This window comes from Netta rufina (assembly GCF_964035555.1).
Source record: "Netta rufina genome assembly, chromosome: 1".
In the NCBI taxonomy this organism is placed as follows: Eukaryota; Metazoa; Chordata; class Aves; order Anseriformes; family Anatidae; genus Netta; species Netta rufina.
In genome coordinates this window covers 150312285-150337799 of record NC_140123.1, presented here as the reverse complement: position 1 = coordinate 150337799, position 25515 = coordinate 150312285, and the positions used below count along the sequence as shown (strand labels likewise).

The 25515-nt window shown below is 50.6% G+C and overlaps 1 protein-coding gene across 1 annotated transcript in view; it reads right to left on the bottom strand.

Annotated features, from left to right (window-relative positions):
• The window catches only part of ABTB3 (ankyrin repeat and BTB domain containing 3), a gene marked incomplete at its 5' end in the record, with an annotated part of 161499 nt that extends 153290 nt beyond the window's left edge, over positions 1-8209 (bottom strand). Inside the window, one exon of the mRNA XM_084296226.1 lies at positions 7192-8209. Coding sequence (XP_084152352.1) covers positions 7192-8209 — 1018 coding nt within the window. The remainder of the gene's footprint in view (positions 1-7191) is intronic.
• Positions 8210-25515: the final 17306 nt, after the last annotated feature.

The following is a 25515-nucleotide window of genomic DNA, read 5'->3' as shown; positions in this document are numbered from 1 at the left end:
TCCCGCCTCCCACACGTCCTGCAGCTCAGATCCCTCCCCAAACTTTTGCTTTCAGCTGCCGTACAACACCAGGGGGGAAAAAAAATAAAGCTTCTGTCAGTCTCCCATGCTTCTACATCTGGGGATCTTTCAAAACCCACCTCGTTTACTGTCGATGTTCATTACTGCCTTAAGCACAAAGGTAAGAAGAACTCAGTCATGAAGTGTTAAGTCAGTGAAGCTCCCACCAAGCAAATATTTTAGGTCAGCCAACAACAGCCAGCCACGTACTGCTATACAGATCTACACCAGGTCTGAGTGAGAGCCACCAGGATCAGAATCTGGCCCCAAAACTTTGGCCAAGTAGGACACCATTTATCACGGTGCTTTCGCACCAACTCAACCAACTCTTCAAGCCCTTCCTCCCTGCCTGCTTGTGCGACTCAGTTCATCAGGACACAGCCACCTGCCCTGAGGCCAGTTCAGATGAGTGCTGTAATTTTCTTCCTGTTCCTTAATACCAGTCCAGCATGATTTAACCCTAAATCAACTGCCCTACAAGTAAAGGGCCCAGAGAAGCCCAGCTGCCAGTGTCCCAAGCACCTTCTCAGCCCCCAGGCTGGTTTGTACTTCATGTGGGATGCAAAGAGCCCTCTTACAGCACCCTATTATAAGACTCCTGGATTGTTTCCAGGAACAATTACATCTGATAAAGGGTACTGCTTGTTATGAACCGTGTGGGAATCAAGAGAGAGAAGAGAATACCATCGAGATGATGGAGGCCGAGAAAACCGTCACATCTCCTGTTTCTTCAAGCTCAATTCTGACCTCAGGCAAGAAAAGAGGAAGACCACATGAACCCATCAGGAGCTACGTGTATTCATCTGAGGGCGTCTGCCCCAACGTTAACTTCTCCTTGCATTCATTTTTCTAAGTTAGGAAACCTCTCCAGCTAAGCCAGCAAAAACCAACAATAAGCCACGCTGTGCAACTTCTGCACCACCCAAACCTCCATGGTAAGGGACTGTGATGATACTGAGCTGATGCTTTTGAATAACAGGTTAAATTAAATAAAATAATCAAGACAAGACTCCGCAGCCCTAGCGAGGTACCAGTGCAAGCGCCTGCAGCCCATCCCCTCTGCTCAGCTGATAAGCGCCCACAACAGCTCCTTGCTCTTGAACTGCTCCAAGAAACACATTCCTCACTCCTGCTACAGAAATGAGACCACAGCTACTTCCTCGTTGATTCATTTCACTTGAGCAGTAGCCTTCTCGCTCCTGTTCTTACAGAAGAGAGATTTAGCTCCACGGAAAGCTAAATGAGTGACTGGCCACCAGATTATATCTCTTCACAGCCCGCGCCAGCAGGATTGCTGCATTACCTTCTGGGAAAAATGGGGAAGCTTATGCATTGACAGCCAAACGTGGCCACGCTGAGCCTGCTGATGGAAACTCTTTGTTGTAGGTAATCCCTGAAAGCAAGCACAGATCGAGAGCTGCATCTGAGCCTTCCACTGGCACTTTTCTCTGTAACATCTGTGTGTTTTGTTTTTTTTTTCAGACTGCCCAACTGAACACCTCTGACAAAGTAGCTCCAGGTTAAGCTGATTGTGCAAGCTGCAGGGTAATTTTGACTCTATCTGTAAGTCTCTTAACATCTTGAAACATCTTGTGCACTTATCAGGTGCACAGCGATTGTAACCACAGATTGACACAGATGTGGGGCAGTACCTTGCTCTCAGTTAGGAAGAAAACAAGAGCTAAGGAAGAAAAACGTCCCTACTTGCTCCTCATGCCCTGGTGAAGCCTCCTGCACCCAGGACATAGGAAAACACCCTGCAGACAGACCCACGGGGGGGAAGAGCTGGGGCAGAGGGACTGATAGGACAGCACCGATGCCTGGATGTGATAGCCAGCACGGCCCAGCCCAGGAGACAGAGCAGGAGAGGCAGCATAAAAATCTTGAAACCAAGAGGGCAGTGGGAAAGTGGCCAGGTACTGATGCAAGCTGCAGAGATAGGGGAGTTTCAGAAGGAGCCAACACTGAAAAATCTGCCCACATGCCACGCAAACAGCAGCAGCGCTGCTGCTCTTCATCCCCAAAGTGAAAGAGCACGTCCTGGCTATAAGCACAACCTACTCACCCCTTCCTTGCCTTTTCTCTTTTATCCTCTCCTAGAGAAATGACACAGCGATTTTGGGTAGAAATACTGGTTTCAGTGCACCATCTGAAAGGATCCCCCTGCTGCTTCCAACCCCCTGCATTTTTCTGCTGCACTTCGGCCAGAGGAAATGACTCCCAGCAGAGGAATTAATTCTTGGCACCCACACGCTTTGGGAAACAGCTCTCTTTGCTTCTGGCATGATCCAACAGAGCAGCTTCCCCCTTTCACACCATCGCTGGGAGTAAGGTGGGGGAAGTCCATAAAGCTTCCCTCTGGCTTAGGAGAAAAGAGAATGAGGTCCCCTTCCAGGACGAGGGAGAAAAGGCTGAGGCTGTAAGTGGCCCCAGCTGGTACCCACCGGGATATTTACTGTGGACATTGCACGAGATTTCAGACATCACCTGGCTGGAAACACACCACACAAAGGCTGACACACGAAGCATAGTCTGTCTGTGAGTGAAAAATGACGTGGTGACTTTCACCCAAAGTGACACTGTTATTCCCCTAACGTGCTTCTTGTATACACAATCATATTTCCCAATCACAATTTCAAAGTCTCGTTTACATCAGAAGCCAGGCAATATAGCTGCAACCCGAAAACTCCCTAGTGTGGCCATAGCTGTAAGTGCTACCAAGGTACTTTCCAACCCGATAAAGGGAATAATTATACCGCAATACATCATCTTTACGCTTAGCACTAGGGTGTTTCTGGCACAACCATTTCTGAATTTATTTTTGTTTAAGTTGCGCTCATTACTGAAACAAATTATATGAATAAAAATGTCCTGAGGGAAACAAACCTTAATCAGCCACTCACTCAACCAGCAGCCTCCCGCTGGGTCTCCTCCTCCCAGTCCCACCCTCGCTCCTTCCGCAGAGGCTGTGCAAGTTCACACTGGAGGTTAGCGGGTGAGAGAACCGAGCAGGAATACATCTCATCTGCTGCACTGCTGCCCAAGTCAGCATCTGGGCAAGGGGCTCGAGTGCCAAGAAGCACATGGGGAAAATGTAATGGCAAAGACCTGTAAGTCTAACCTATAGGCACATGCGTGAAATTTCAAATTGCATACCAATTTTCTTTTTTCTAGAAAAAAAAAGGATGTTCTTGAAACTGCAGTTAAAGAAGCCCAGGAGAAAGGCATGAAATTCCATTTTATACCCGAATATTCCTCTATCATCCCAGCTGAAATAAGTTTTAGATTGATTTTTACATTGCCTGTAAAGCCATGATAGCATCTTCAATGGTTCAATTACAGCAGAAAGGAGAGAAGTAACGAACAGACCCAGCACTCTCTCCAGCAAATGAGGGGAATGGTCCCAATACACCCAACGCACGCAGGTGTACATGCATGTATCACAACTTAAAAGCGTTAGCTGGCTTGGTTAAGCTGTGCCAATACCTTGGTCTCTCTCATTTGCTTGGAGTCCCTCTACTTTGCCTGGATGAGGAGAAGAGGCTGAGGTTAAACTGAGGTTAGCTGACACGTGTTTGCCAAGCCTGACCTAATCCCTGGGTTCTTCCGAGTTGTTGCGACTTTCTATCTAAATAATATTAAGAACAGGACGAAACCACACGGACACGGTTGGCTTCCAAGCGCCTATTTTTAGCGGCTGCACACAAACAGAGCAGGGCTGAGTTACACGCACTGGCTGCCCCACAAAATCCCGCTCCCCAGCTCCCAAGGGACCTGCATTCCCCGTGCCCCATCCGCTGACGTCGAGCGGATGACTTTGAGCGACTGACCGGCCCTCCAAGCGTTCCCCGTGGAAGTGGAACATTTTCTTATTCCTGCTATTTCTGCTGGATCTGAGGCGCGGGGAAACTTCCCTGCCACCTCACAGCAGCTCTTCGATCCGGCCTAGAAGCAGGGGTTTGATGAGCAATAAAGAAACAAAAATAATATAGCTTAAACCACAGAGGTGCAGTTTTTTTACTGCCTGTTATTGAGTATACAATATTCCGCTCCCACTATTTCAAGGAAAATAACGCTCCACGCGATTGCTGTGGGATGTAAATGCGTGCTCCACTGTTCAGACGGAGCTCGTAATTGAAACATTTGAGCGCCAACGAAATCCCAAGCGTAAAGTTTCTAATTTTCATTCAACCATGACATTAAAATTCTGGTTGTGCAGGGGAAAAAAAAAAAAAAATACTACCTCGGAGTGCTTTTGAGGTCTATTCCTTGTGATATAGTAACTGGCATAACCTCACCCGAGATGCCAGCAACCGCTCACGTACTCCGGCACTGGTTCCTGATGCTGTCGCCTCCTTCACTTTTGTCAGCCCTACTCCCCTACCACAGAAGAGGGTTATAAAGGAGACACAAACCAATGCCTGCAACGTGCTAACGAGTGCCATTGCCTTCATCCAGGCACCTTTGGCACTGGCCAAGAAACGACCAGGGTTTGTGCAGGCTGATGCACCCAGCCGAAGAACACCCTCGTCTGAAGGCGCACGACCGTCATTTATAGGAAGAAGAGGGTTATCTTGCACTGCTGATCTTACTCAGCAGCTTCCAAGATGACTGGGTATGACACGAGGCTAAAAAACCTCAGCTGTAACCACTAAGTGCTCTGCACAGCTGACGGGGAAGCCCTGAAAGAACGGTTTGTGCCTCCCGGATCCTCAGACCATCCGCCCCAACACCCACGCTCACAACCTGGATCAGAGCAGCCCCAGATTACTTCACGCTCAGGCTCATGAGCCTCCCATACTTGCATCCTCACAGGTTGCCAGTTTCACTGTCCAGATGGAATTTAAGGTGTTGAACTCAACCCGGAAAAGTTTTCAAGGGTTGACGTTTGCCTGCCAAAGACACAACACCACCCGTCCCCTATCAAAATTGGGAGCAAAACAGGTATTTCTAGGGGGTCTCCTTTTGCCCTGTTTTGCTCACCCTCAATACCATATGGGCCACGGTACCTCCAGAAAAGCCCTAATCAGTGGTTCTCCTCCGCATCTGATGGACCAAACCAACCCATTCTCACGTCTGCGTGCCCGCTTGGTACCCAATTTACCAAACCCCCAGAGCACCAAGACCTGCCTCCCCTCCCGGAGCAGTCCAAAAAGGCGTAAAGAGAAAACAACTTGATGTGCAGCAGGCTTATCACGGTGCTTTGAGCTCTGAACACAGAGGAAGGATGAACTTGTGGTTATGCCACTACACAGAGATGCGGCTTCCAGCACTTCGAGCAACCTACCACAGGTTTCCCAAGGAGTTCTGAGCAGGTCAAATAATCTCTCCCATCAGACCTCCCCACTTTTTTAAGTGCCTGGGAAGGAAACACTTGCAACCAACCATCGAGCACTCAGACATCAAAATGGTGAGGGCTAAATAAACAGATGCGTATCTCCCTGCTGAAGAAACAGCCCGGTGCTTTTAATGCCTTACAACGTTTGGTCTAGCTGCCGTGGAAGTGTTTAAGAGCGTGCAGCACTCCTTTGGATTAAATCTAAATAAACATAAACAGCAATAAAAAAATGGTTTTCCTTACAAGAAGGCCCGCGTCTTGCTTGCACCTGTAACTCTGAATATACGTAACAGGATGTCAAGCTACTTCTTGCATGATGCCAAAAAGCAAAACATGACAGGCATTTGCATAGGAAACAGAACGGCACAGGGAGAGAGGCAAAACAAAATGGACAACTTGCTAGGGCCTGATTCGAACATCTTTGAGAAATGCCACTTGCTCCAGCCAGGACTGAGATTTGTGTCAGGTAAAGCTACAGCAAAATGGAGACAAAAAAAAAAAACTCTGAATCATGCCCCTGGAGGGGAGATAAATGAGGGTCAGAGCGAAGTTCGTTTAAATCCACCAAGCTGCTACAGAGGGGGCTACGGATCTGCAAAACAAAATGAAAGGCTCACCAGGAGCCTGCACTGCCAGTGCTGCAGTGTCAGGAAGGCAACGCAGTGCCACCTGAAACCGACAGGCACAGCACCAGCACTCGAGGGAAAGCAACGGTGGCCCTCCTAGGGGAGAGATGCCTGCAAACAGCGCACGGATCCTGCAACGCGTGCCTCTGGCAGCATACGCGTCTCGAAGGGAGGTTCGGCAGAGCATCCAGGGAGGACGTCCTCCCAAACCCCGAGGAACATAACGGAGCCACATCTATTTACACCAGGGGGGAGGCTTCGCCCCTTTCTGCTTGCCATCCTCTTGTGGGTCTCTCAGGGGAGAGAGGACAGCAGCAAATTAGCTGTAAGGCAGAGGCTGTGCCTCTAACACCTCACCAGGGTTAATCTGTAGCCCCGATCTAGACTTCCAGTTATCCTTGTTCCCCCGGTTTCCTCTTCTCCAGCATTTGCATCTCAGCGTGACAGGTATTTCGTATGTCAGCTTATGTGCCTGTGCACGCCGCTAGGTAGGAGAGGAGCACCCGGCTTTAACTACGGCTGCGACTCCAGCCACGGCTCCCCGAGATGCGCTACCAGCTCGGGCCATTTCCCCTTTCCTCACCAAACCGAGGGAGCCGAAACCCGAAACAGGTCAACTTCGGGATCCTGCTCCCTCGAATGGCAACTCAGTAAAAAAAAAAAATATATATATATATATATTGGACTCGTTGTTTGCAAAGAGGCGAAAAGAAAACTGAAAAATCCCCAGGAAGCTGATGCATCGCGGCGTTGCATCTGTGTCGAGCCCTGGGTAAACAAGCAGCAACATGAATGAAATCTGTCCAGAAAGACTGCATTTCAGCGCCAACCACGCAACCCCTGGCCAAACCACTGCGTCTGGAACAAAGTTTGATCTCGCTCGCCAGCGCCCAGCTGCGCTCCTGCCATTCAGCGGGGTGGGGGGGGGGGAACCCAAAGCTCTGCGGGGTGGATGCCCCGCGACAAACCCCACTCGGGCAGCCCCCCGGGGATGCGCACCCACCCACCAGGGGGTGGGTTGAAAGAAGAAAGGGAAGGGTCAGGAGCGACCCCCGGAGCTGCGACCCCCGTGGGGACACCCCTCGCTGTCGGGGGGTCCCCGGCCGAGCCGGGGGGCGCAGGGGGGACCCTGGGGGGCTGCTCCTCGCCCCGGGGCCGGGCACTCACCGCTGGCGTTTTTGCCGCAGATGAGGTGCTGGTAGGGCTGCAGCAAGCCCCACAGCTCGGGGTCGTTGTTGACCGTCTGCTCCAGCGCCTCGAGGGTGAAGCGCGGCCCCTCGGCGCCCTCCTTCTCCTTCTCCTTGTCCTTCTCCTTCTCCTTGTCGGCCGGGGGGCGGCCGGGGGGCGGCAGGGGGGCGGCGGGGTGTCCGGCCAGCACCCTGGCGTGGATGTCTCGGAAGAGGCTCTCGGTGCCGGCCGTGAGGTAGATGGCGGCGTGCTCGTGGATGCGCAGGGCCACGCGGCTGTCCACCATCCAGCGGTAGAACTTGCCCACGGAGAAGGCGAGCCCGCAGCGGGCCGACTTGCCCCGGCTGAAGCGGTCGCCGCCGCTGCCGCTCATGTTGTAGAGGGACAGGGCGCCCAGCGCCGCCGCCGTGCAGCGGGCGGCCAGCGTCCAGCCCAGCACGATCTCCATGGCGCTGCGCACCTCGTGCTTGGTGCACTTGGCGAAGCGGAGGCTCAGGCGCTGCGCCTCCCGGGCGATGCGCACCAGCGCCCGGCTCACCAGCGTGGACAGCCGCGCCGCCGCATCCCGGTTGCCGGCACCCACGACGCCGGTGACACTGCTACCGACACCGGTGACACTACTGCCGACACCGGCACCGCCCGGCGGCCGCGGCTCCCGGCGGGGCGGCGGCGGCAGCAGCAGCGCCTCCACCTCCTCCAGGCTCCAGGGGACCTCCTCGAGGTCGGGCAGGAGCCGGGCGCACTGCTGCCCCGCGCAGTCCAGCACCTCCGAGTCTTCCGCTAGGACGGTGTTGACGGTGTCGAAGCTGTTGTGGCGACTGTGCATGGAGCCAGCTAGGGGCGGCCAGCAGCTGCCTCCATAGGGGTACGTGGGGTGCGAATCCGAGCAGCACAGCGACAAGTTGGACGAGCGCACCGAGTCCGCCGCGCCACCATAGCCGGAGTCCAGCGTCAGGTCTTCCAGCGTCCTCACCGCCGTCTTACCCCTCCGGGCCATCGCCGCACTTCATGCTGCACCCAAGGCGCCCGGGCACGGAGCGGATGAAAAGCTGGGGACGGGGAGGGGGCAGCCCCGCTGGGCCGAGCCGTGCTGAGCCCTGCCGAGCTGAACCGAGCCGAGCCGAGCCGTGCAGCCCCGCTCCCCTTGGCCGTGCACCGCCGGAGCCGCCCGCTGCCTGCAGCCTGCAGCCCGCTGCCGGCCCCGCTCCCGGCCCGGCTCCTGCACTGCGCCGCGCCGCCGGCCCCACACCGCAGCGCGGCGCGGGGTGGGCGGGGACATGCAAATGTTCCCCGAGCGTCGCGGCCAATGAGGCGCGCGGAGGAGGGGGTATGCAAAATACTCAGAGCCCTGCGGCCAATGGGAACGCGCCGCCCGCCGCGAGGCTCCGCCCCCGGGCGCTGCGCGGTGCTGAGCGCGCACCGGCGGCGGGGCACGGCCCGGGGGGGGGCAGCGGGCAGGGAACGGGGAGCGCCGGGGGGTGAGGGAGGGCGAGAAGAGCCCTTAGGAAAGCCTAAAATTGGGAAATCTGCGCGTTTCCGAGCCTGGAAATGAGGAAATTGTGAAATTAACAAATCTCGACATGACAAAATGGTGAAGTTCCAAAAATCTGGAAAGCAGAAAACCTCGATGTGTTCCAATCTTGATGTTTTCTGCTCTTGAAATTACAAAAAGAGCAAAAATCTCGCTATTTTCTTGCTTTGAAACAGCAAAATCTTGCAATTTTCAAACCTCGACATTTTCAAACCTCGACGCTACCAAGCCTTGAAATTACAAAACCTGGAAGTTAACCCTCATCAAGGCTTGGGGAAGTAAGATCTCTTTTAGGATTACTGTTGTGTTTCCTGCGCGCTTTCGGGTTCCCCGTGCGACGCGCAGACCACCTCTCCCCAGCTAACATACCCCAACCCTACATCGCCTGCCTCAGCGTTATTAGGAGCTGCCTGGCTGACAGCCCAGGCAACAGGCTGGGAGGGTGCGTACTGCATTCAGTGTTGACAAAACGCTGTATCCTTTTAAGCATAAAACACCGGCAGAAATCCCATCCCTTCAAGTATAAGAGCCCAGCAAACACGTTATCGTGCCAGCAGAGCCGGCCAAAATTCCCCAGCAGACGAGGCGCGGCGTGCCGGAGCGGTGCCCGGCCCCATGGAGCGTAGCCTGGCGTGCCTTCAACGTAAACTTCCTACAGGAAAGGCACAAATGCAGCTATAGGTAGGCTAATTTGTCAGGCGGGCTGGGGAAAGCTACAGCACGGCCCAAAACACTGAGGGGTTGCCTTCCCCAGCGGGTCAAGTGCTGTCGGAAACCGGTTTGTGAGCGTAAGCTCGGTGGTTCCACCAGACACGCTGCAAAAAGCTGATTTTTTATGGGAACACACGGGCATCGTAAGCTCAGCGGTGGTCACAGAAGGTAGCAGGGCTCAGGACAGGAGCAACCCCAATGACAGCGGCTGGCAGCCTGCAAAGAAGATGCTCAGGCCCCTGCTGACAGAGCGGGGGGACCATCAAACTGGGGAGCGTGCCTTGAGAGCACAATCATGGGGACTTTGTGGCTGTCCAGACCAACATCTCGCAGGAGAGCCCTCTGCTGTCCTCAGCCCTTCAGTGCGGAGCCTGCTCGGCTTCCAGGCTGCTCAGGGAAATCCTCCAGCTCTCGGTTTGGTGGGAGAACAGATGCACCTCCAGGCCCAAACACCTCGTGTTGGGTGTTTTTCTGACAAATGCCACCCACCTGACCCTGTCCCTACGCTTCCAGGAAGCACCGTGGCTCTGCGCTGACCGCAGGCAACAGTAGGTGAAAATTAGGGGAATCCCAAGTTTGGGGGAGTTTTGTAGCAGATGGTGGGTTGTGCTTCACGGCGTGCACCCAGGAAGGGTGGGCTGAACAAATGAGGGGGGCGACTTGTTCACCACCCTTGTAAAAGGGTTGATGTTGACCTTCGAGGCACCGTTTTTAGGCCATGTCATTACCCACACATCTAGACAAATAGGACAAGTGAGAAGAGGGCAGCTGTCTCAGGCTGTGTGCAGACTCGGGCATTTATGGCACTGACTCAGAGTCAGCATGTACTTCAAAAGATCTCCTGGCTACTAACTACAGAGAGTTTTTCTTTTCATTTTAATGTGGAAAGCAAGATATTGGGCCTTACTAGAGATGTTGTCGTTGCAGCGAGATCCCTATCACCTCCCATGTCATGCCACCAGCTTGGAAAAAGTCGCGACGCCCGGACACACCAAGCGCGTGTCAGCGCCGGGCTGGTTCGTGCTTTCCTAAGGAGCAGAGAGACCTGACTCATTTCTTCGGGACAACTAATTACCTTCTCACTGCACGCTCAGATCAGTGCAGGGCAGCCGTTCTGGATCTCCAGCTATCTTTGGGTGCCTGGAGGTCCTTGCCTTCCCCAGGTGCGGCCTGCTTGGCTGCTGCAGCCCAGAGCGAGCTTCAGCATGGTTTGGAAGGACATCTGACAGCGCTCCCGAGACAGGGTGACTTTGTTCTGGAAACTGCCCTGGGAGAAGATGGGATCAAACGGTTTGGAGGGAAACACGCCTCCGTGACAAGAGCAGTGCCCCATGGGGTCAACAGCCCTCAGCTTTCATCCCAAAAACGCACCACACCTCCCCTGCCCTGGGCAGGCGGGCAGGTGTCTGCAGCCGTACCCTACTGTGCGAGCCAGCTGGGGTCATTTGCCTACCAGACAAAAACATCCACTGAAGAAAACAGAGTCCCTTTATATGTCACATGCTTGGGGAGGGGGGACGACAATTTTCAGCTAGTTGGAGACCTGGACATTAGTTATCCTGACAGAGCTGGGGATTCAGACAGGAGCTGATTAAGCACCCTCAGAGGATGATAAGTGCCAGCCAAAGCTCTGAAAGAGGTAAATTGAAACACACTTTAAAAAGGTGCTCAGGGCAAATTGAAGCGAATGGGGAAATTAGAGATTGCGTGGGGAGAGCAAGAAGTGCCACAGCTCTTTGCCTTTCCTTCCCCACCCAGCGAACTGCCTGCAAATGGCACCTTGGTGAGAGCCTCAGGGCCAAGCCCGACTGTAAGCACGCTGGCAGGCGGAGCAGGAATGTGCCTAGGATCAGGCCACTCGGTTTTTGTACTCCAAAATTCAACGCGCTGCCACGTCATAACACCTCAGATCAAAAGCAGCACTCGCAGTATCTCGCAGCTCTATCTCTGGCTGGCAGCAGCAAGCAGCAGGCCGCACCAGGGCCTGGCTTGTGTTGCTGGGGAAGTCCTGGCGCTCATGTTTCTGATCACAGGGGGTTCGTTTACAAAGCCAGGCTCTGATCCTGTACCTGCAAAGCATGTGTGAAATGCACCTCCCTAGCAAATCACCTCACAGATGGAGAGATTTGAAGGAAAGGAGCGCTGCCATCGCAGGTAGCATCATTCCCCCAAGGCCTTTGGGTGACCAAAGCGTTCAGACAAGAGGGTTCCTCGAGGAGACTCCTGGTGCTGCTTCTTGACCACGTGCAGCACCAAAATGAGCAGGGGTGGGTGGCACGACGAGGCCACCAGCTCACTGGGACTCAGTCAAAGGACTGCCCAGCCCAGCTGCGCTCTTCTGCTCTGCAAAAGCAGCAGCTCCTACTTCCCACCGAGCTCAAAGCCCTGCCAACTTTCTTCCTGTCATGCCCATGCCCCTGTGTGCTGAGAAGGGAGCACGGCAGGGGTGTAGAAACCCATGCCTGGCTGGGAGGAGAGCGATTCCACAGGATTTCTGAGAAGCTGCTAAGTGGGGACACTTGGAGAAACTGCCAGCCAAAACCAAATCATAGATAACAAAACCATGCAGACCATGTCTGTGGTACATTTTGGATGCCAAAACCATAAATGAATTCAGAGAGATCTGAAAAATTTCTGGAGGCTAAGACCACTGGTAGCTATTGATCACAATGATGCACATGCAGTCTTCATCTCTGGAAGTTTCTCAACAGCGGTTTGCCAGAAGTGGTGAGGTTATGCCAGGGGAAGGAGCACTTTGTGATCACTTGGTTCCTCATGGCTCTGTAGCTGGCGGCTGCGAGAGAAGAGACACAGCAATGCAGAGACAGGGCCAAAGCCCCCAAGGCAGCCGTTTGGTTGCAGCTCTCACTCCCCCACCAGGGGAGAGCATTACTGCCAGCTCACCAGCTTGGCTTGGAGGTCTGCACAGCCAACGTGGCCATACTTACGGTCCTTATGAGGTGTTGGGTTCTTAGGAAGGATCAACTACAACCTCAACACCCATCCTGACAGATTTTAGTCTCTTCTTTCCCCCAAACCACACATGATGAAGACTCTACAGCTTCCATGGATGGTCTGTTTCAGTCGCAGTGCTGCTAGGAACAGCCTTCCTAGCATCGGACCTACAAATGTAAGGAATAAAAAGATGCTCCCAACCTTTGTTAGTGGATGGGACAGACATCTCTACGTTACTTTCTTTTAGGCAGCACTCAAAGCATAGAGAGCCAAGCAGGATACACATGGAGTTATCCTCCAACCAGCAGCTTCCCATAATGTCACTACACCACTCCCCAAAAGCACAGCAGTGTTTGCATGCTTTATGTGCAGTAAGAATATACTTACATGCTATGTTTTGATCAGAACTAAAAGAAACAGGACTAGCAGGCTTCCCTGAGCACAGAGACAGGGAAAGGCTATGCTCAGCCAGTGGGAATTTCCATTCCCACCCAAGACAGAACCTGCGTAAGAGATGCATGCATGGGTAGATGAGAAAACAATTTAAAGGTGAAATACAAAGCAACAAAGATGCTCGAGATCAGTAGCGACTGCTTAGTTAGCTGACCCTTTGGTCTTTGGTAGAGAGGACATCTAGCATAGAAATGGCTTCGCTTACTCTGCTTTTTAAGTACTCACTTCTCCCTGTCTATCCATCACCACCTCTTAATACTCGTTACTTCAGGAACGACGGTCAAAGAGGAGAATGCTCAGGGTCTTTCTGGCTACTTGCAAGGATGCAGAACCACACTTATGGCACCACACTTGCTGCACCTGATGCTGCGAGGAGGTGATGAGCTGGATGCAGCACGCTTCGACCCCAGTGTGCCTTGCAACGCCACTGCTCTCTCCAGCAGGATTGATTTGTGTCTGTTAGTACTTGTTTGCAATTTAAGAGCTGGTCCTGATTAGAAGCAGTACTTTTGTATGTGTTTAAAATATGTTTCTTTGTGGAAACATAGCTCATTCACAGTTGCACATGCAATTTTAGGGGCACAGTTTGGAGAAGAGCGACCTTTCCCTCTGGCGAACGCATGAAGAGAAGGGTGGGAGATGGAAGTGAGCCCTGTCCTCCACTTTCCTCACTCCAGGGTTTTCTTATAAACCAGGGAAGGTAAAAACAGCCTCCAGAAGTTATCTGAAAACCCATCCTCACCTCTCAATGGTTCTGGAAGGCCTTCATGAGCCACCGCCTGCATGGCTTCAAAGCACAATTAAGATAAGAGGCTAATACAATTCCCAGATACTAAATGAGAGCTTTCTGTTTGTAGGCAAACTGCAGGAAAAGTGCACAAAAGAAGTCATTTTAGTGTGAAGAGGGTTTTTTATTCCAGCAACTCATCCCTTAAAAAAAAAAAAAAAAAAAAAAAAAACTAGGCATTTTTTGCGTAAGAGAACGTTTTTGGAACTGAGCACTATTGTGCCTTTCAGTTTTCTTTGTCTCTAGCACTTGCAACTTCTTTGTATGTTTTCCTTGTAGTTTTCTTAAAAAAAATGATTAAAGCTTTTCTTTTTTTTTTTTTTAATGTTACAGCATTCTGCTCATTCCTCGACTGACCAAAAGCACTGCTGAAATGACTATAAATAAATCAGCCAAAAAAAAAGACTCAAAACTAACAAGGACTATCCCCAGAAAAACTCATAATTGCTGTTGGTGCTTTTCCTCGCAGAGAAATTACATCACTGTAGTGCACCAGGTTCAACAACAAATTACGTCTAGATAAGAAGAAAAGACAAGGGATCGTTACTGCTAGATATTTGCATTTAAAAATATGTAAACAGCAAATACAGTAATATATAATACAAACCTCCTCTTCTTTGTTTTTTTTGAATATTGTTATTGTTTTCAAGATTAGTTGTAGAGAGCAGCAGGCAACACGACTCCATCACAAAGTGCATCAGCTGTTCTGTGGGCCCCGATGTGATGCTGCATGGTCCTGCTGACAAGGAGATGGAGGCTACAGTGAGATGGGGAGGGAAAGGTCAGCCAGCCCTTGTGGGGAATGCGGTTGCACAAGGTCACGATGCGTTTAATAAAACCGAGGACTTGCCCCGTGAGGGCAGCGGGCTCCACATGGGAGCAGGCATCCACTGCAAACCTCCTGTGGTTTCCAAATGGAGTCACTGTGCTTTCAGGGGTCGTACGGTCATTACTAACCACTGGCTTCACACACGGTGAAGGTGTGAGCAAACCATAAAATATTTGTGGGAAATGTCTGCCCCCAGTCATCACAAAATCCCTGCATTTTCCACCTTCTCCCCCTTTCCCTCCCATTGCTGGTAGCAGGCAAACTATTTACGGTCTGTGCAGGGATTATGTTTTACCCACCTTGCCCGGGCAGTGACCTGCTGGGGTTTCATGTACTGTAAGAAATATGAGCTACCAACCTGCCTCTTCCAATTTTTGTAATTTCAAGTATTTCTTGCATTTGCAGCTGCCTAAAGGCTCAGAAAGCAAGCACTGCAGATGCAGGGGGAAGGGCCGAAAGCAGTGGTTTTTCACCTCGCAAGCTCTCAGATGGCTCGCATTTCATTTAAAAACCTGCCAGAGAACCTTTCCCAACAAGCAACCTTTAAAGCTCCTCTACTGGATTTACGTCACAAGGTTTTGGTAGCAAGGATGGCCTCTGTGAGCAGAGCCCAGCAGCTGCCCCGTGGCAGACCAGAGCCAGCTCCAGACAGCTCTAAAGGGACCTGCTGCTGGCCAGAGCCGAGCCAGTGAGTGACACTGGTTGGAAGAGCAGATTTAAGAAAGGGGAGAAAATAAATAAATAAATAAAAACTGCTGTGCAACAGCAGCTGGGAGAGAGGAGTGAGAAGCAGCCCTGCAGCCCCCCAGGGCAGTGCAGCAGGAGGGCAGGAGGTGCTCTAGACACGCAGCAGCAGTGCCCCTGTGGCCTGTGGAGAGGCCCCTGGTGGAGCAGGCTGTCCCCCTGCACCCATGGGTCCCACATGGAGCAGATCTCCACGCTGCAGCCCCCCCATGGGTGGAGGAGCCCCTGGTGGAGCAGGTGGATGTGGCCTGGAGGAGGCTGCGGCCCATGGAGAGCCCCCGCAGGAGCAGGCCCCGGGCCGGAGCTGCAGCCTGTGGAGAGGAGCCCTTTTTTCCATCGTATTCTCTCCCCTTCTTGCTTTGAGAAAGGGAGTAAGAGAAGGGTTGTGGTGGAGCTCAGCTGCCCAGCAGGGTGAAACCACCACAAATCTCTGCTGGATGCCCTGCTGTACCTCGCCATGGGGCACAGGGTGATGCCATCTGCAGAGGGGTCAACATCGGGGGAAAAAGGAACAACTCCAAGCACCCAATGCAGGGGCTGCAATGGACTGGCCTGCACGCACATGGTTTTATCATGTACAAGGCTGTGGAAGGGAAAGCCACAGGACACACTCATCCTGGGCTCCTGTCCCCTCTGGGCAGGGCTGGCAGGCAGGAAATTAACCATAAGTAGCTGTGAAGCTTCCACTGCAAGCAGCTCAAGGTGGGGTCCAGATTAGGGCCTAAAACATCTGTGCATCCATTAAAGACTAATTTTGTGATTTTTTTTTTTTAATGGAGTTTTACTCATCAAGATGTGCTCTGCACGGATTAAGAACATGCAAAAATCTCTTGCCTGCCAAGTGCGGCAGCGCGTGGCCTTGACCCATGGTCACATCATGCTTTTGGTTCAGCGTTAGGAAGAAGCTGTCTTCTCACACCTCGTGACGGAGCTGCAGGCAGGCTGGGGAAAGTCCAGGGCAGCTCCACCATGTTCCCAAACCCCTTTGGGCTGGCAGAGAGGGGTGGGGAAGGATGAGACATGGTTCCTTGGGCCACCAGAGGAAGCACTGGCCAAAGAGGCAAAGAGGTGGTGATTCAGTGGAGAAATAAGCTGTCAGAGCAGGCATCCCAGACACCTGAGAGGCTGCAGACAAGTCTCAGCGATGGGAGACCTGTGCCTTTTGTGCCCACCGCCGTGTAGCTCTTGTGAGGACCAAAGCAATTAGTCTGGGAGGTTTTCTGGGGAAACTAACCCATGCTGTATCCTTCAGGTGCTCCTGTGGAGACAAAGTGCCACCCGTGTTGGGGGCCTGGGGTACAGCAGCACCATGTGTCCGTGGGGGCACAGCCACAGGACCCTGTGTAGCCCTATCTGCTTGGAAAAGAGCACCAGAGCCAGGACACGGCAGCCAGGGCCTTGCTCTGGGTTTCTCCTCTTCTGAGCCCCATCACTGCTGTGAGACTCAGGGATGTGGGCAAAACACTTCAAGTCTCTCTGCTTTTGTTTTCCAGCTGCAAAATGGCGATAATTACATTGACCTTCTCTATAAAATGCCTGACATATGCAATACAACAGCTAAGTATTATCATGATTATGTATAAAACAATCCATTATAGCCTCTGGATGCTGGAGAAGAAAGGAATAATGGCTGGAGTCCACATAAACACAGTGTGAGATCAATGCAGGCACTATGACAATGTTGCTCTGGTCTCCTAGTGTGTGTTCCCACAAATCCACAGGGGGATGAACAATCCACACATATCTCTTGGCTGGCAGCTGACTGAAGCTATGTTACAGGCAGGAAGAAAACCTAACCCCATCGCACAAACCAAACTACATATTTCCTGCTTTGATCACAGAAGTAAGAAAGGTTTTTTTGGCCATGCTTTTTGCATATGAAGAGAATTGTTTTCAGTTTGTTTTGGGGGTTACTTTTGCAGATTAGACATCTGAGTTTGATAGGAAGGAGGCACCCTACCAGTGCATGTAAATGTTTAACACTCTGTCAAAGTGAGGCACTCATCGGCTTTAAAAATTAAAAACTGTCTGGGAAGAAAAATACTGTCCTGTTTGCTGACAGTAGGAAAGAGAAATCCCAAACCTACCTCCATGCAAACTCAGACTAACATCTCTTGTAGTCTGGTTACCAGGCAAACCTAGGAAATAATTTAAACTTTTTCTAGGACAGCTTCAGAAGGAACCAGCTTAATCCCCCCTGCACTAAAAGCCAGCCCAAAGCCACTTGCCACTTAGTGGTTGAGGAACTGCCTGTTTCCAGCTCCTGCATGACACCCTAGTCATCACCCAGCAATGCCGATTAAATCATTAGAAGAGCTGCCCATGAAAGCAAAACACACTTACCACACTCAAACCAAAATGCATTGATTTCTTTCCCACCGTGCCACAACCTGTGCATTTTTATAACAAGGGCATGCAACAGGGGTGCTTCACCCACTTCCAGGAGACTTTTCCAGAGTGTCAGAGCACAGCGCTTAGATTACCTCCTAAATGGAAACAGACTTCATTTTAACGTGAAACCTTCCTTACACTAAGTTTGAAGCCTCAATGCACCTTTCTTACAGACACCTTCCCAATACATACACACTCTGCAAAGGAAAAATACCCCAGTGACATGCCAGCAGATGGAAACGCTAGATATCTAGACCAGGCTTCTTACTGCAATAAGACATCACCTCATACAGAACAGGAACAGCCCAATCACCCTCCAGACCAACAAGAAGAAGGGAGGGCAGGGGATAGAAGTCAAGGATTCAAATTTTTAATTGTGTGGCCCAAAACCACACAAGATTTTGTAAAGATTTCTCTTTCCCCTCAAGTCTAGGTATTCACATATTCCTCTTGATCTCAACTGCTGGTTTAAAAGCCAGTTCCTCCAAAGGGAAAAAAACATGCACCATATTGGGCAGTTAAAGTCTGTCGTATTAAAAATACTGGGGTGCTTTGTCTGCACCTATCTGAACATCTCTGCACAGCAAAGGCACTCGGTTCCTGCTCAGGATGCGCAGAACTCATTTATAAAGTGAAATACTTCTCTTGCCATAGTCCAAGTTTCTTGTTTGTAAAAGAGATGACATTTGTTCAGTTGGTAAAATAATCCACCAGCACATAATGTGCCCCTCTCACAGCTTCTGGAAGAAAGCCCAATAAACACGTTTTTGCTGCATTAAAACCTTTGCTGCAGTCACTGGCAGAAGCATTTAGAAAGGGTTCCTAAACACCCATAACAGCAAGATCCAGACTCCTGGGTTTTGTTTACGTGGCCCAGACTGTGTGGAGCAGCCATCGTGTAAAAGAATGGTGAAAAGACCTTTAGTTACACATTGGAGAACAAACCACGTCAGCTGCAGTGCTGGCAGGTGGACATGGCTAGCCTGAAGGAGAACGGGGAAACAGCAAACAGCATTTCCAAAAATTGAATACTCTGAGCACTCACCTTGAGAAAGCCAAGAAGAGCTAGATCTTCACAATTTCCTCAACATCAAGCATCTTTTGGCTGGCCCCTCTGAAAATGAATGCACATGGAAATCTATAAGTTAACAGTTCAACAAATTTGAAAAACCAAGAAGTAACCTTCCCAACCTGGCAATGCCTTGGGATTATTTCTGTTTCAGAGAGGTGAACAGGAATATCATTAAATCTCATCCTTCTCTGAAGTTCTGACCCTCCTTGATTTTGTACTAAGGTAGGGAGTGCAAAGCAAGCTTTTCTTCACCATCCACCATTCGATACCTGCTTGCTCTAGTTCTGGGTTTCACAGGCTGCTCTCTGTACAATCACGGAATCATCACAGAGTCATAGAACAGCCCAGGTTGGAAGGGACCTTAAAGATCATCTAACTCCATGTCTCCTGCCATAGGCAGGGATGCCACCCACTAGATCAGGTTGGCCAAAGCCCCATCCAGCCTGGCCTCCATCTGCTATCAAAATCTACAGCATGTTTTGTCTGATATTCAAATATATATATTTCTATTTTTTTCCCTTATCTTTCTCAAGAGGACACCAAACCAAATGCTATACTCAAAGCAGCTCTGGTTTTCTAAGCAGGATTAGGTTTCTACCCCCGCACTGCGACCAAGGGACTTGTGTGCTTTTTTCTTTCACGCAACTGCCTGCTGGCTTCCCACCACTGGCACACCTGCAGCTAATTCCCATCACATCCAGATGAGAGAGCAGCGAGTATTGTTCCTGACAGGGTTATTACTTTGTACTTAGGATGCTGAAACATTTAGAAAAATTATTTTGATTTCAGAGTTTATTCATATGGTACAACATCACTGTTCATCTTTAGTTACTTTGCTTCCACAAGCAACGCCACATTCTGCCATTAATCTGCTGTGACAGGGCTGCTCTGCTGCCCACGTTGATAGCATCCGTATGGAAGGAGGAACAGATGATCAAACCACACATAAATCGACTCCAGGGCTGAAATTAAGAAGAGTCCCTTCAATGAAACTTTAAAGGCTTGGAAATAGTTGACATTTTTATAACGTACTGCTGATAAGACAAAAATCCCACAAAAGCTTCTCAGTGCAAGAGTATATGGAGGAATGCTGAAAGTCATAATGCACTGCTCGTTTAGAGCATCCATAAAGGATCCAGCTGCTGAGAGGCAAGGTACAAATGAAGAACTTTTTCTCCCTAAATACTTTTCAGTTTAGCAAATACTGTCTCCAGCTTCCCAGATGCTGTAGACAACCAGAGCAGGGCAAAAATAGATTTTCTGTTTGATGCCAGTTCTATTAAAAAAAAAAAAAAAAAAAAAAAAAAAAAAGGAAAAATAGTTAGAGAATGGAGCAAACATTTTGTTTGGTTGCAACACTTTGGCTTTGAGCCTTTAAAAACATCCAAAATGAACCTGAAGGATTTTGAAATAAAGTTGTGGCAAATCGGAAGATGTTGAAAGGAGTGCTTCAGCTGCTTTGAAGTTTGGGCACTTGTTTTTTTCTCTTTCTCTTTTTGTTTTGTTTTTTTTTTTTTTACATGAACAATTCGACTAAAATGACATTTAGGTTTCACAAAGTGACATTTTCTTTCCAAGAACACTTTTGGCCAAAAAAATGTCACTTCTCTGTGTAGCAAACAGATACAAAGAGTAAGCTCTCCAAATGACATTCCTTAGAACAACTCCAACCCATCCTCAAAAGCAAAAAATGAGAAGCAAAATCCAAAAAACCATAAAGTGAAACCTTCAAAGTGAAGCACATAAGGCAAAGTAAAGTAATGAAGACAGCCTTATGTTTGCAGGAACTTCTGACTGCTGACATCCACTTGCCGAGGTGCAGGTAGAAATACCACCATGCTCCAGGTGAATCTGAAAAAAAGTGATGTAAAGATGAGTTCATAAAGCTCCTCACTCTCAGAAAAGAAGCTCCCCATTGAGAAGACCTCACTGAGGAGGACTGCTGCCCGGCTGGGCAGAGCAGCCCTAGTGGTGAAGGCCACAGCCTGCCCCATGGCCTAGCAGGGCCGGGGTGGTGGGACAAGTTAACGCGGCCGTTCCCTGGCTCAGGAATGGGCCAAATCAGGGAAGTCCCTGCCAAGGAGAGCCCCCAAGAGCCAGGGAAGTGCAGGACCATGTGGCTCCTGGCTGGCTGTGGGCAGAGGTGAGGGCCAGCCCTGGTGACACTCCCAGGGCTGCTGCACATGGTGACATGCACCAGGACATCCGTCTCCGACCTAACAGGCCTGAAAGCAGCCACATGACTCTAGTTGAAACTAAAGGAGGAAAGTGCAAAGACTTTGAAGTCAGAAGGCGTATAATGAATTCGGCAAAACTTTGTATTTCAAAGCCGGTTCTATTTGCAGAAGCCATCTGCCCAGAGAAAAGCTCGAACACGCACCTCAGACAGGAGTCAAGAGAGTGGAGGGAAACAGAGCTCGCTGAGGATGTTTCACATCACCTGTTCCCACAATATCCGAAATGTCACTTTGTAGTGCAGCAGCTTCCATCCTTATATCAATTACAACATTTACATCCAGCTCCCCCGAGGTCGCTGGCATTTGAAGCAACTGTCCAGTCCAGTAGCTCCCAGCACTTTCTAATGAGATATGCCAATAAAACATCACTGCTTGTCCCTCCTAATGATAACTACGAGCTCTCTGGATCTTCCCCTTAAGCCACTGTCTCACTTATCCCCTTATTGAGATTTATTGATCTCCCTTCTCTGCCTTTCCCTGTACTCAGTCTCTAAGCTGCGTGCTGAGCTGCAACCCCACAGATGTCTCCAGCCAAGAGGACAAGGGGCAGTGCAATGTGTGGCCCTTCTCAGGAACCCACAAGCCAGGTTATGGCAGCAAGCAGAGGATGCAAACTCACCCCTTGAGCTGAGCCAGCTGCTGGGGCAGCTTCTGCCACCACCACCACGTCCCCAGGGTGCCCGTCAGCCACGCTGCTCTGCGGCGTGCAGCGTGGGCTTACGTTTCTGCAGCGAGGCAAAAAAAGAAGGATCACGTAAAGCTCAGAACAAGTCTGTTTAAGAATTCCCTCTGATACCGCTAGCCTTTCATACAGCACATAAGAGCCATTAAAATTCTGTCTGATAACCAGCTTCCTGAGAGCATGAGAGCTGGGCGATAGCACGTCAGCGCCAGGCTCCACCGATATTTCTCCTGGCTTAAAACAGAACCTTAAGTAAGCCTGGAAGTCACCCGTGAAACAAACCCACGTTGTAGACTTTGAGGACGAGTCTTGGCACCATGAGGAAGCGGAGAAGAGCAGAGGTCATTCCCATGGGAAAAGGATGAAATCCTTCCCTGGGAGCCTGCATCAGCCACCAGGCAGAGCAGCCAGAGGGAAGCTGGTCAGGGCCATGGCCCTAGCAGAGCCAGGAGCTGCATGGCCAATGTCCACCCACCTGGGTCTCTCCCCAGCTCTGCTTCCAGTGTTTGCAGGCCTTGAGGGATCATCGCTGTCTTTGACCCTAATGGAGACAAAAGTTATTGAGGAGACAAGGGAGACAGTAAGTCGTCAGAGAGAGACAGATATCATGGCTGTGTAAGCCTGGCTTTATTAGAAATCAGCTAAAAAAGGTTCCTCTTGCCCCTGAAATCTTGGCTGTCTTGTGAGGTTCACAGGACGCAGCCTGTTGTGAGCACACACTGTTCCCACCGCTGTAGTATTTCACTACATAATAACTTTTAATATATGTTGCTTTAAAACATTCCTGCCAAAGAGCTATTTCTTCACCCGTGCTAGTTTGCTCAATAAGTATCAGCGTTTACTCACCTGGGCTCACCTTCCTGCCGGTGCTGGTGCCGTGGCAGCAGGTGAGAAATCAGCCCCTTGCCCTGTGGCAGCACGGCCCAGAGCCCTGCCAGGAAAGCCTGTGTAGCACACTGAGGAAGGAAAGTGTAATGAATTTTCCTGATGGCCTTGAGACAGGAGCTTTTGGCCCACCTTTGTATGCAGTTCTGTCAGTCCAAGAGGTTGGTTTTCTGTGCCTGTAGCTCTGGCTGAGTGCATGGACATAGATCCTCTGGGCCGTGGCAGCAACTCAGAGTGATGCTTCAAAGCCCCTGGGTCATGCAGACACACGCCAAGGTCCCAGACACATCTATAACCCTGCAACTGAAATGAGATTGCTGCCACTGGAACCCAGTCTCATCTCTGATCTTACAAGCCTAATAATTAAAATAAGGTAAACCCATTGGTAGACCCAGAAGGAAATTCACACCAGATCCTTCCTGCACTAGCACAGCATCCTAACAGCAGCCACCTGAGCCACGGGACACCTTCTCCAGCTGGTTTCTGCCAGGAGAAGCACACACAGGTACAGGTACTCTCTACAAGATTTCAGTTCAGCTGCCTCTTCCTGGCACGTGTCTATGCAGAAGCACAACTTGTCACGAAGGGTTAAAGAAGGATGTGGCCAGTGCCAGCAGCTGGGTTTTTCCATCCTTTCTTTTTAAAATGGCAACATTACACATGTTATGGGGACATTCCAAATGGAGCTTTTTTTTTTGTTATTTTTCTTCTCTGATACAAACTGAAATGGCTGGTGGAGCAAGCTGCTGCCTAAGCTAGTGGTGAGTGGATTGCTACGTTTCAATGCACAGAGTTCGGCACTAGATGTAGCCTGGGATGAGATACCTTTTGGCCCCCAAATCATATATGGCAGGATGGAAGAGCACCAGAAGTTGGAACAATTTCCAACCTAGAACAACAGCAGCAACCCCTGGTTCACCACTCCGACCCTAGCCCATGGTTGCAGGAGCAGAGGACATCCTCCTACAGGGAGAAGGTGCCTCACCACGCAGCCCAAAATGATGGATGTGGCATCCAGGGTGATTGCTCCCAAGGCATTTTAAGTACATACAACAAGGAGTCGAGAAATTAAAGCAACAACAGCCAAACTATTTGCACCCCAGCAATATGCAACTGATGCTTTAATAGCTACCAGCAGTACCTATGTGTCAGCATTTTGGAACTCCGATCATTTCTTTGTTAGACCAAGAGGAAGAGAAGGAGGTCGGTAAAGACAAGCTTAGTCCAGGCTGGGCACTGATGTGGGGGCTGTTGCAGACACCTCGCTCTCCCCTGCTCCAGGAGGTCTGAGACAGCAGGAGCAGGGCTGTGCTCCAGCACAATCTGGCATTTAAATGGCACTCTGCTTTGAAGAGTGTCTGCGATAAAACAGCATCTTCTTGCTGAGAAGATGTGCTCCCAGCAAGGATCAGGGTCGTATCTGCTGATTTTAATGACAGAAAATGAGCTTGTGACATATTAGTGGTGCTATCATTGCGGAGCTAACGTGGCCAAGAGATAATTAATGGAAGATGTGTGGTTGAGTCTGCAAGTCGTAGATTGGCTCTTGAAAAATAAACTGCACTCCCGATACAGCTGGGAAATCAAACCACGGCACTGTGAAAGAGATGCTGTACAATGGGAAGTGGCCTTCTGATAAAGTGACTTGAAAATTAAAAGTGTTCTGGGTAAGTGTCTGTCTGCCAGTCTGTGCTCCTCTCCTCGGTGTTGTCCTAAATACCCCCCAGTTTCCCCACCAAGTCTCAGCGTTATGTAGCTGGTGACTCCTGCTGACGCATGTTGGTGCATTCAGCTGAACCACACGCTAGCACGAAGCAGAGCTCACCATATTTCTGGCTGTAGAGCCAGAGTAAACATGGCCCTGTGCCCAGACAGTGCTGGCAGTGGCTGGGAAACCAAGACTGGGAGTCTAACAAGAGAACTGGGAAAAATCTGCTCCGCTGAAGACACGGGGCAGGAGCCCTTCTGCCATCGCCCAGCGCACTACGAGTGCTCCCACAGCCCTATTTCGGTGTCAACAGCAGACACCACTCTTCCCCTTCCCTGATCCTTCCTACCCTTCACAGCCACTCACCAACCGTGTCCCCATTTCCTACCTATGCCCAAGCATCAGGCAGAGCTGCCAAGGAACAGGGGCTGTCCGACAGTTGTGCTGCTCTGCCGCAGGCTCCCTGTGTGGCTTCATCACATCATGTCACGGTTTCTCCCCAGAAAATCACTTCCTTACCTCCCAGGGGGCTGGGAGGAAGAAAACAGCAACAACCACAACGTGTGAAGTTATTACAGCCATCAGTCCAGGCAGGCTGTCAGCTTTAGCACGCAGGATGCTAGCACGTGTGGTCCTGGGAGCATTCCCAGCAGCTGCCCTGTTGGACCTGCAGCACGGTCCTCTGGAGAAAGCGCCTTTGGGCTCAGGGCTGGACCACATGCTGGACCATTTTCTGCCTCAGGGTGAGAGAATAAACCTCTTTCACCACCTTTCTCCTCTCCTTCTAAGAAAAGGCAGCAAAGGACACCTCTGCCGCCCTGGAAATGAAGCAGAGGCTCGTGCCCTGCTGTGTGGCAGTCCCCTGATGGGAAGAAGCTGAGAAGCCGTACCCAGAGCCTCCGCTCCTCCCTCCCCGACAAAAGCAAAAGCTAGGTGTGGACAGATGCTGTCAAACTCTGCACCACATCAGCTCTTGCCACAAGTGCTCCCTCGCCTCAAACCACCCTGGGAGGAAGCACAGCGTAAACAGTCTGGTGAGATCTGTTCCAGACGCCTGCTGCGGCGCATCAGAAGATTAACATATTAACTCCGAAAAGCCCAGTAATTTTAAGCAAAGCTCTGTACATAAAGCGAAAGAAGTTTTGCAGGGATCAGCAGAGTTTGTCTGGTGCGGGGCAACCAGGGAAACCTGTTAACAGCAGACTCTGGGGATAATTGAGAAAATTATTCAACGCCGCTTTTGAAGGACTTTTGATTACAATATTGCCTGCGTTGGTAATACTTTGCTCCTAATCTTTTCAAATACACACGCACAATG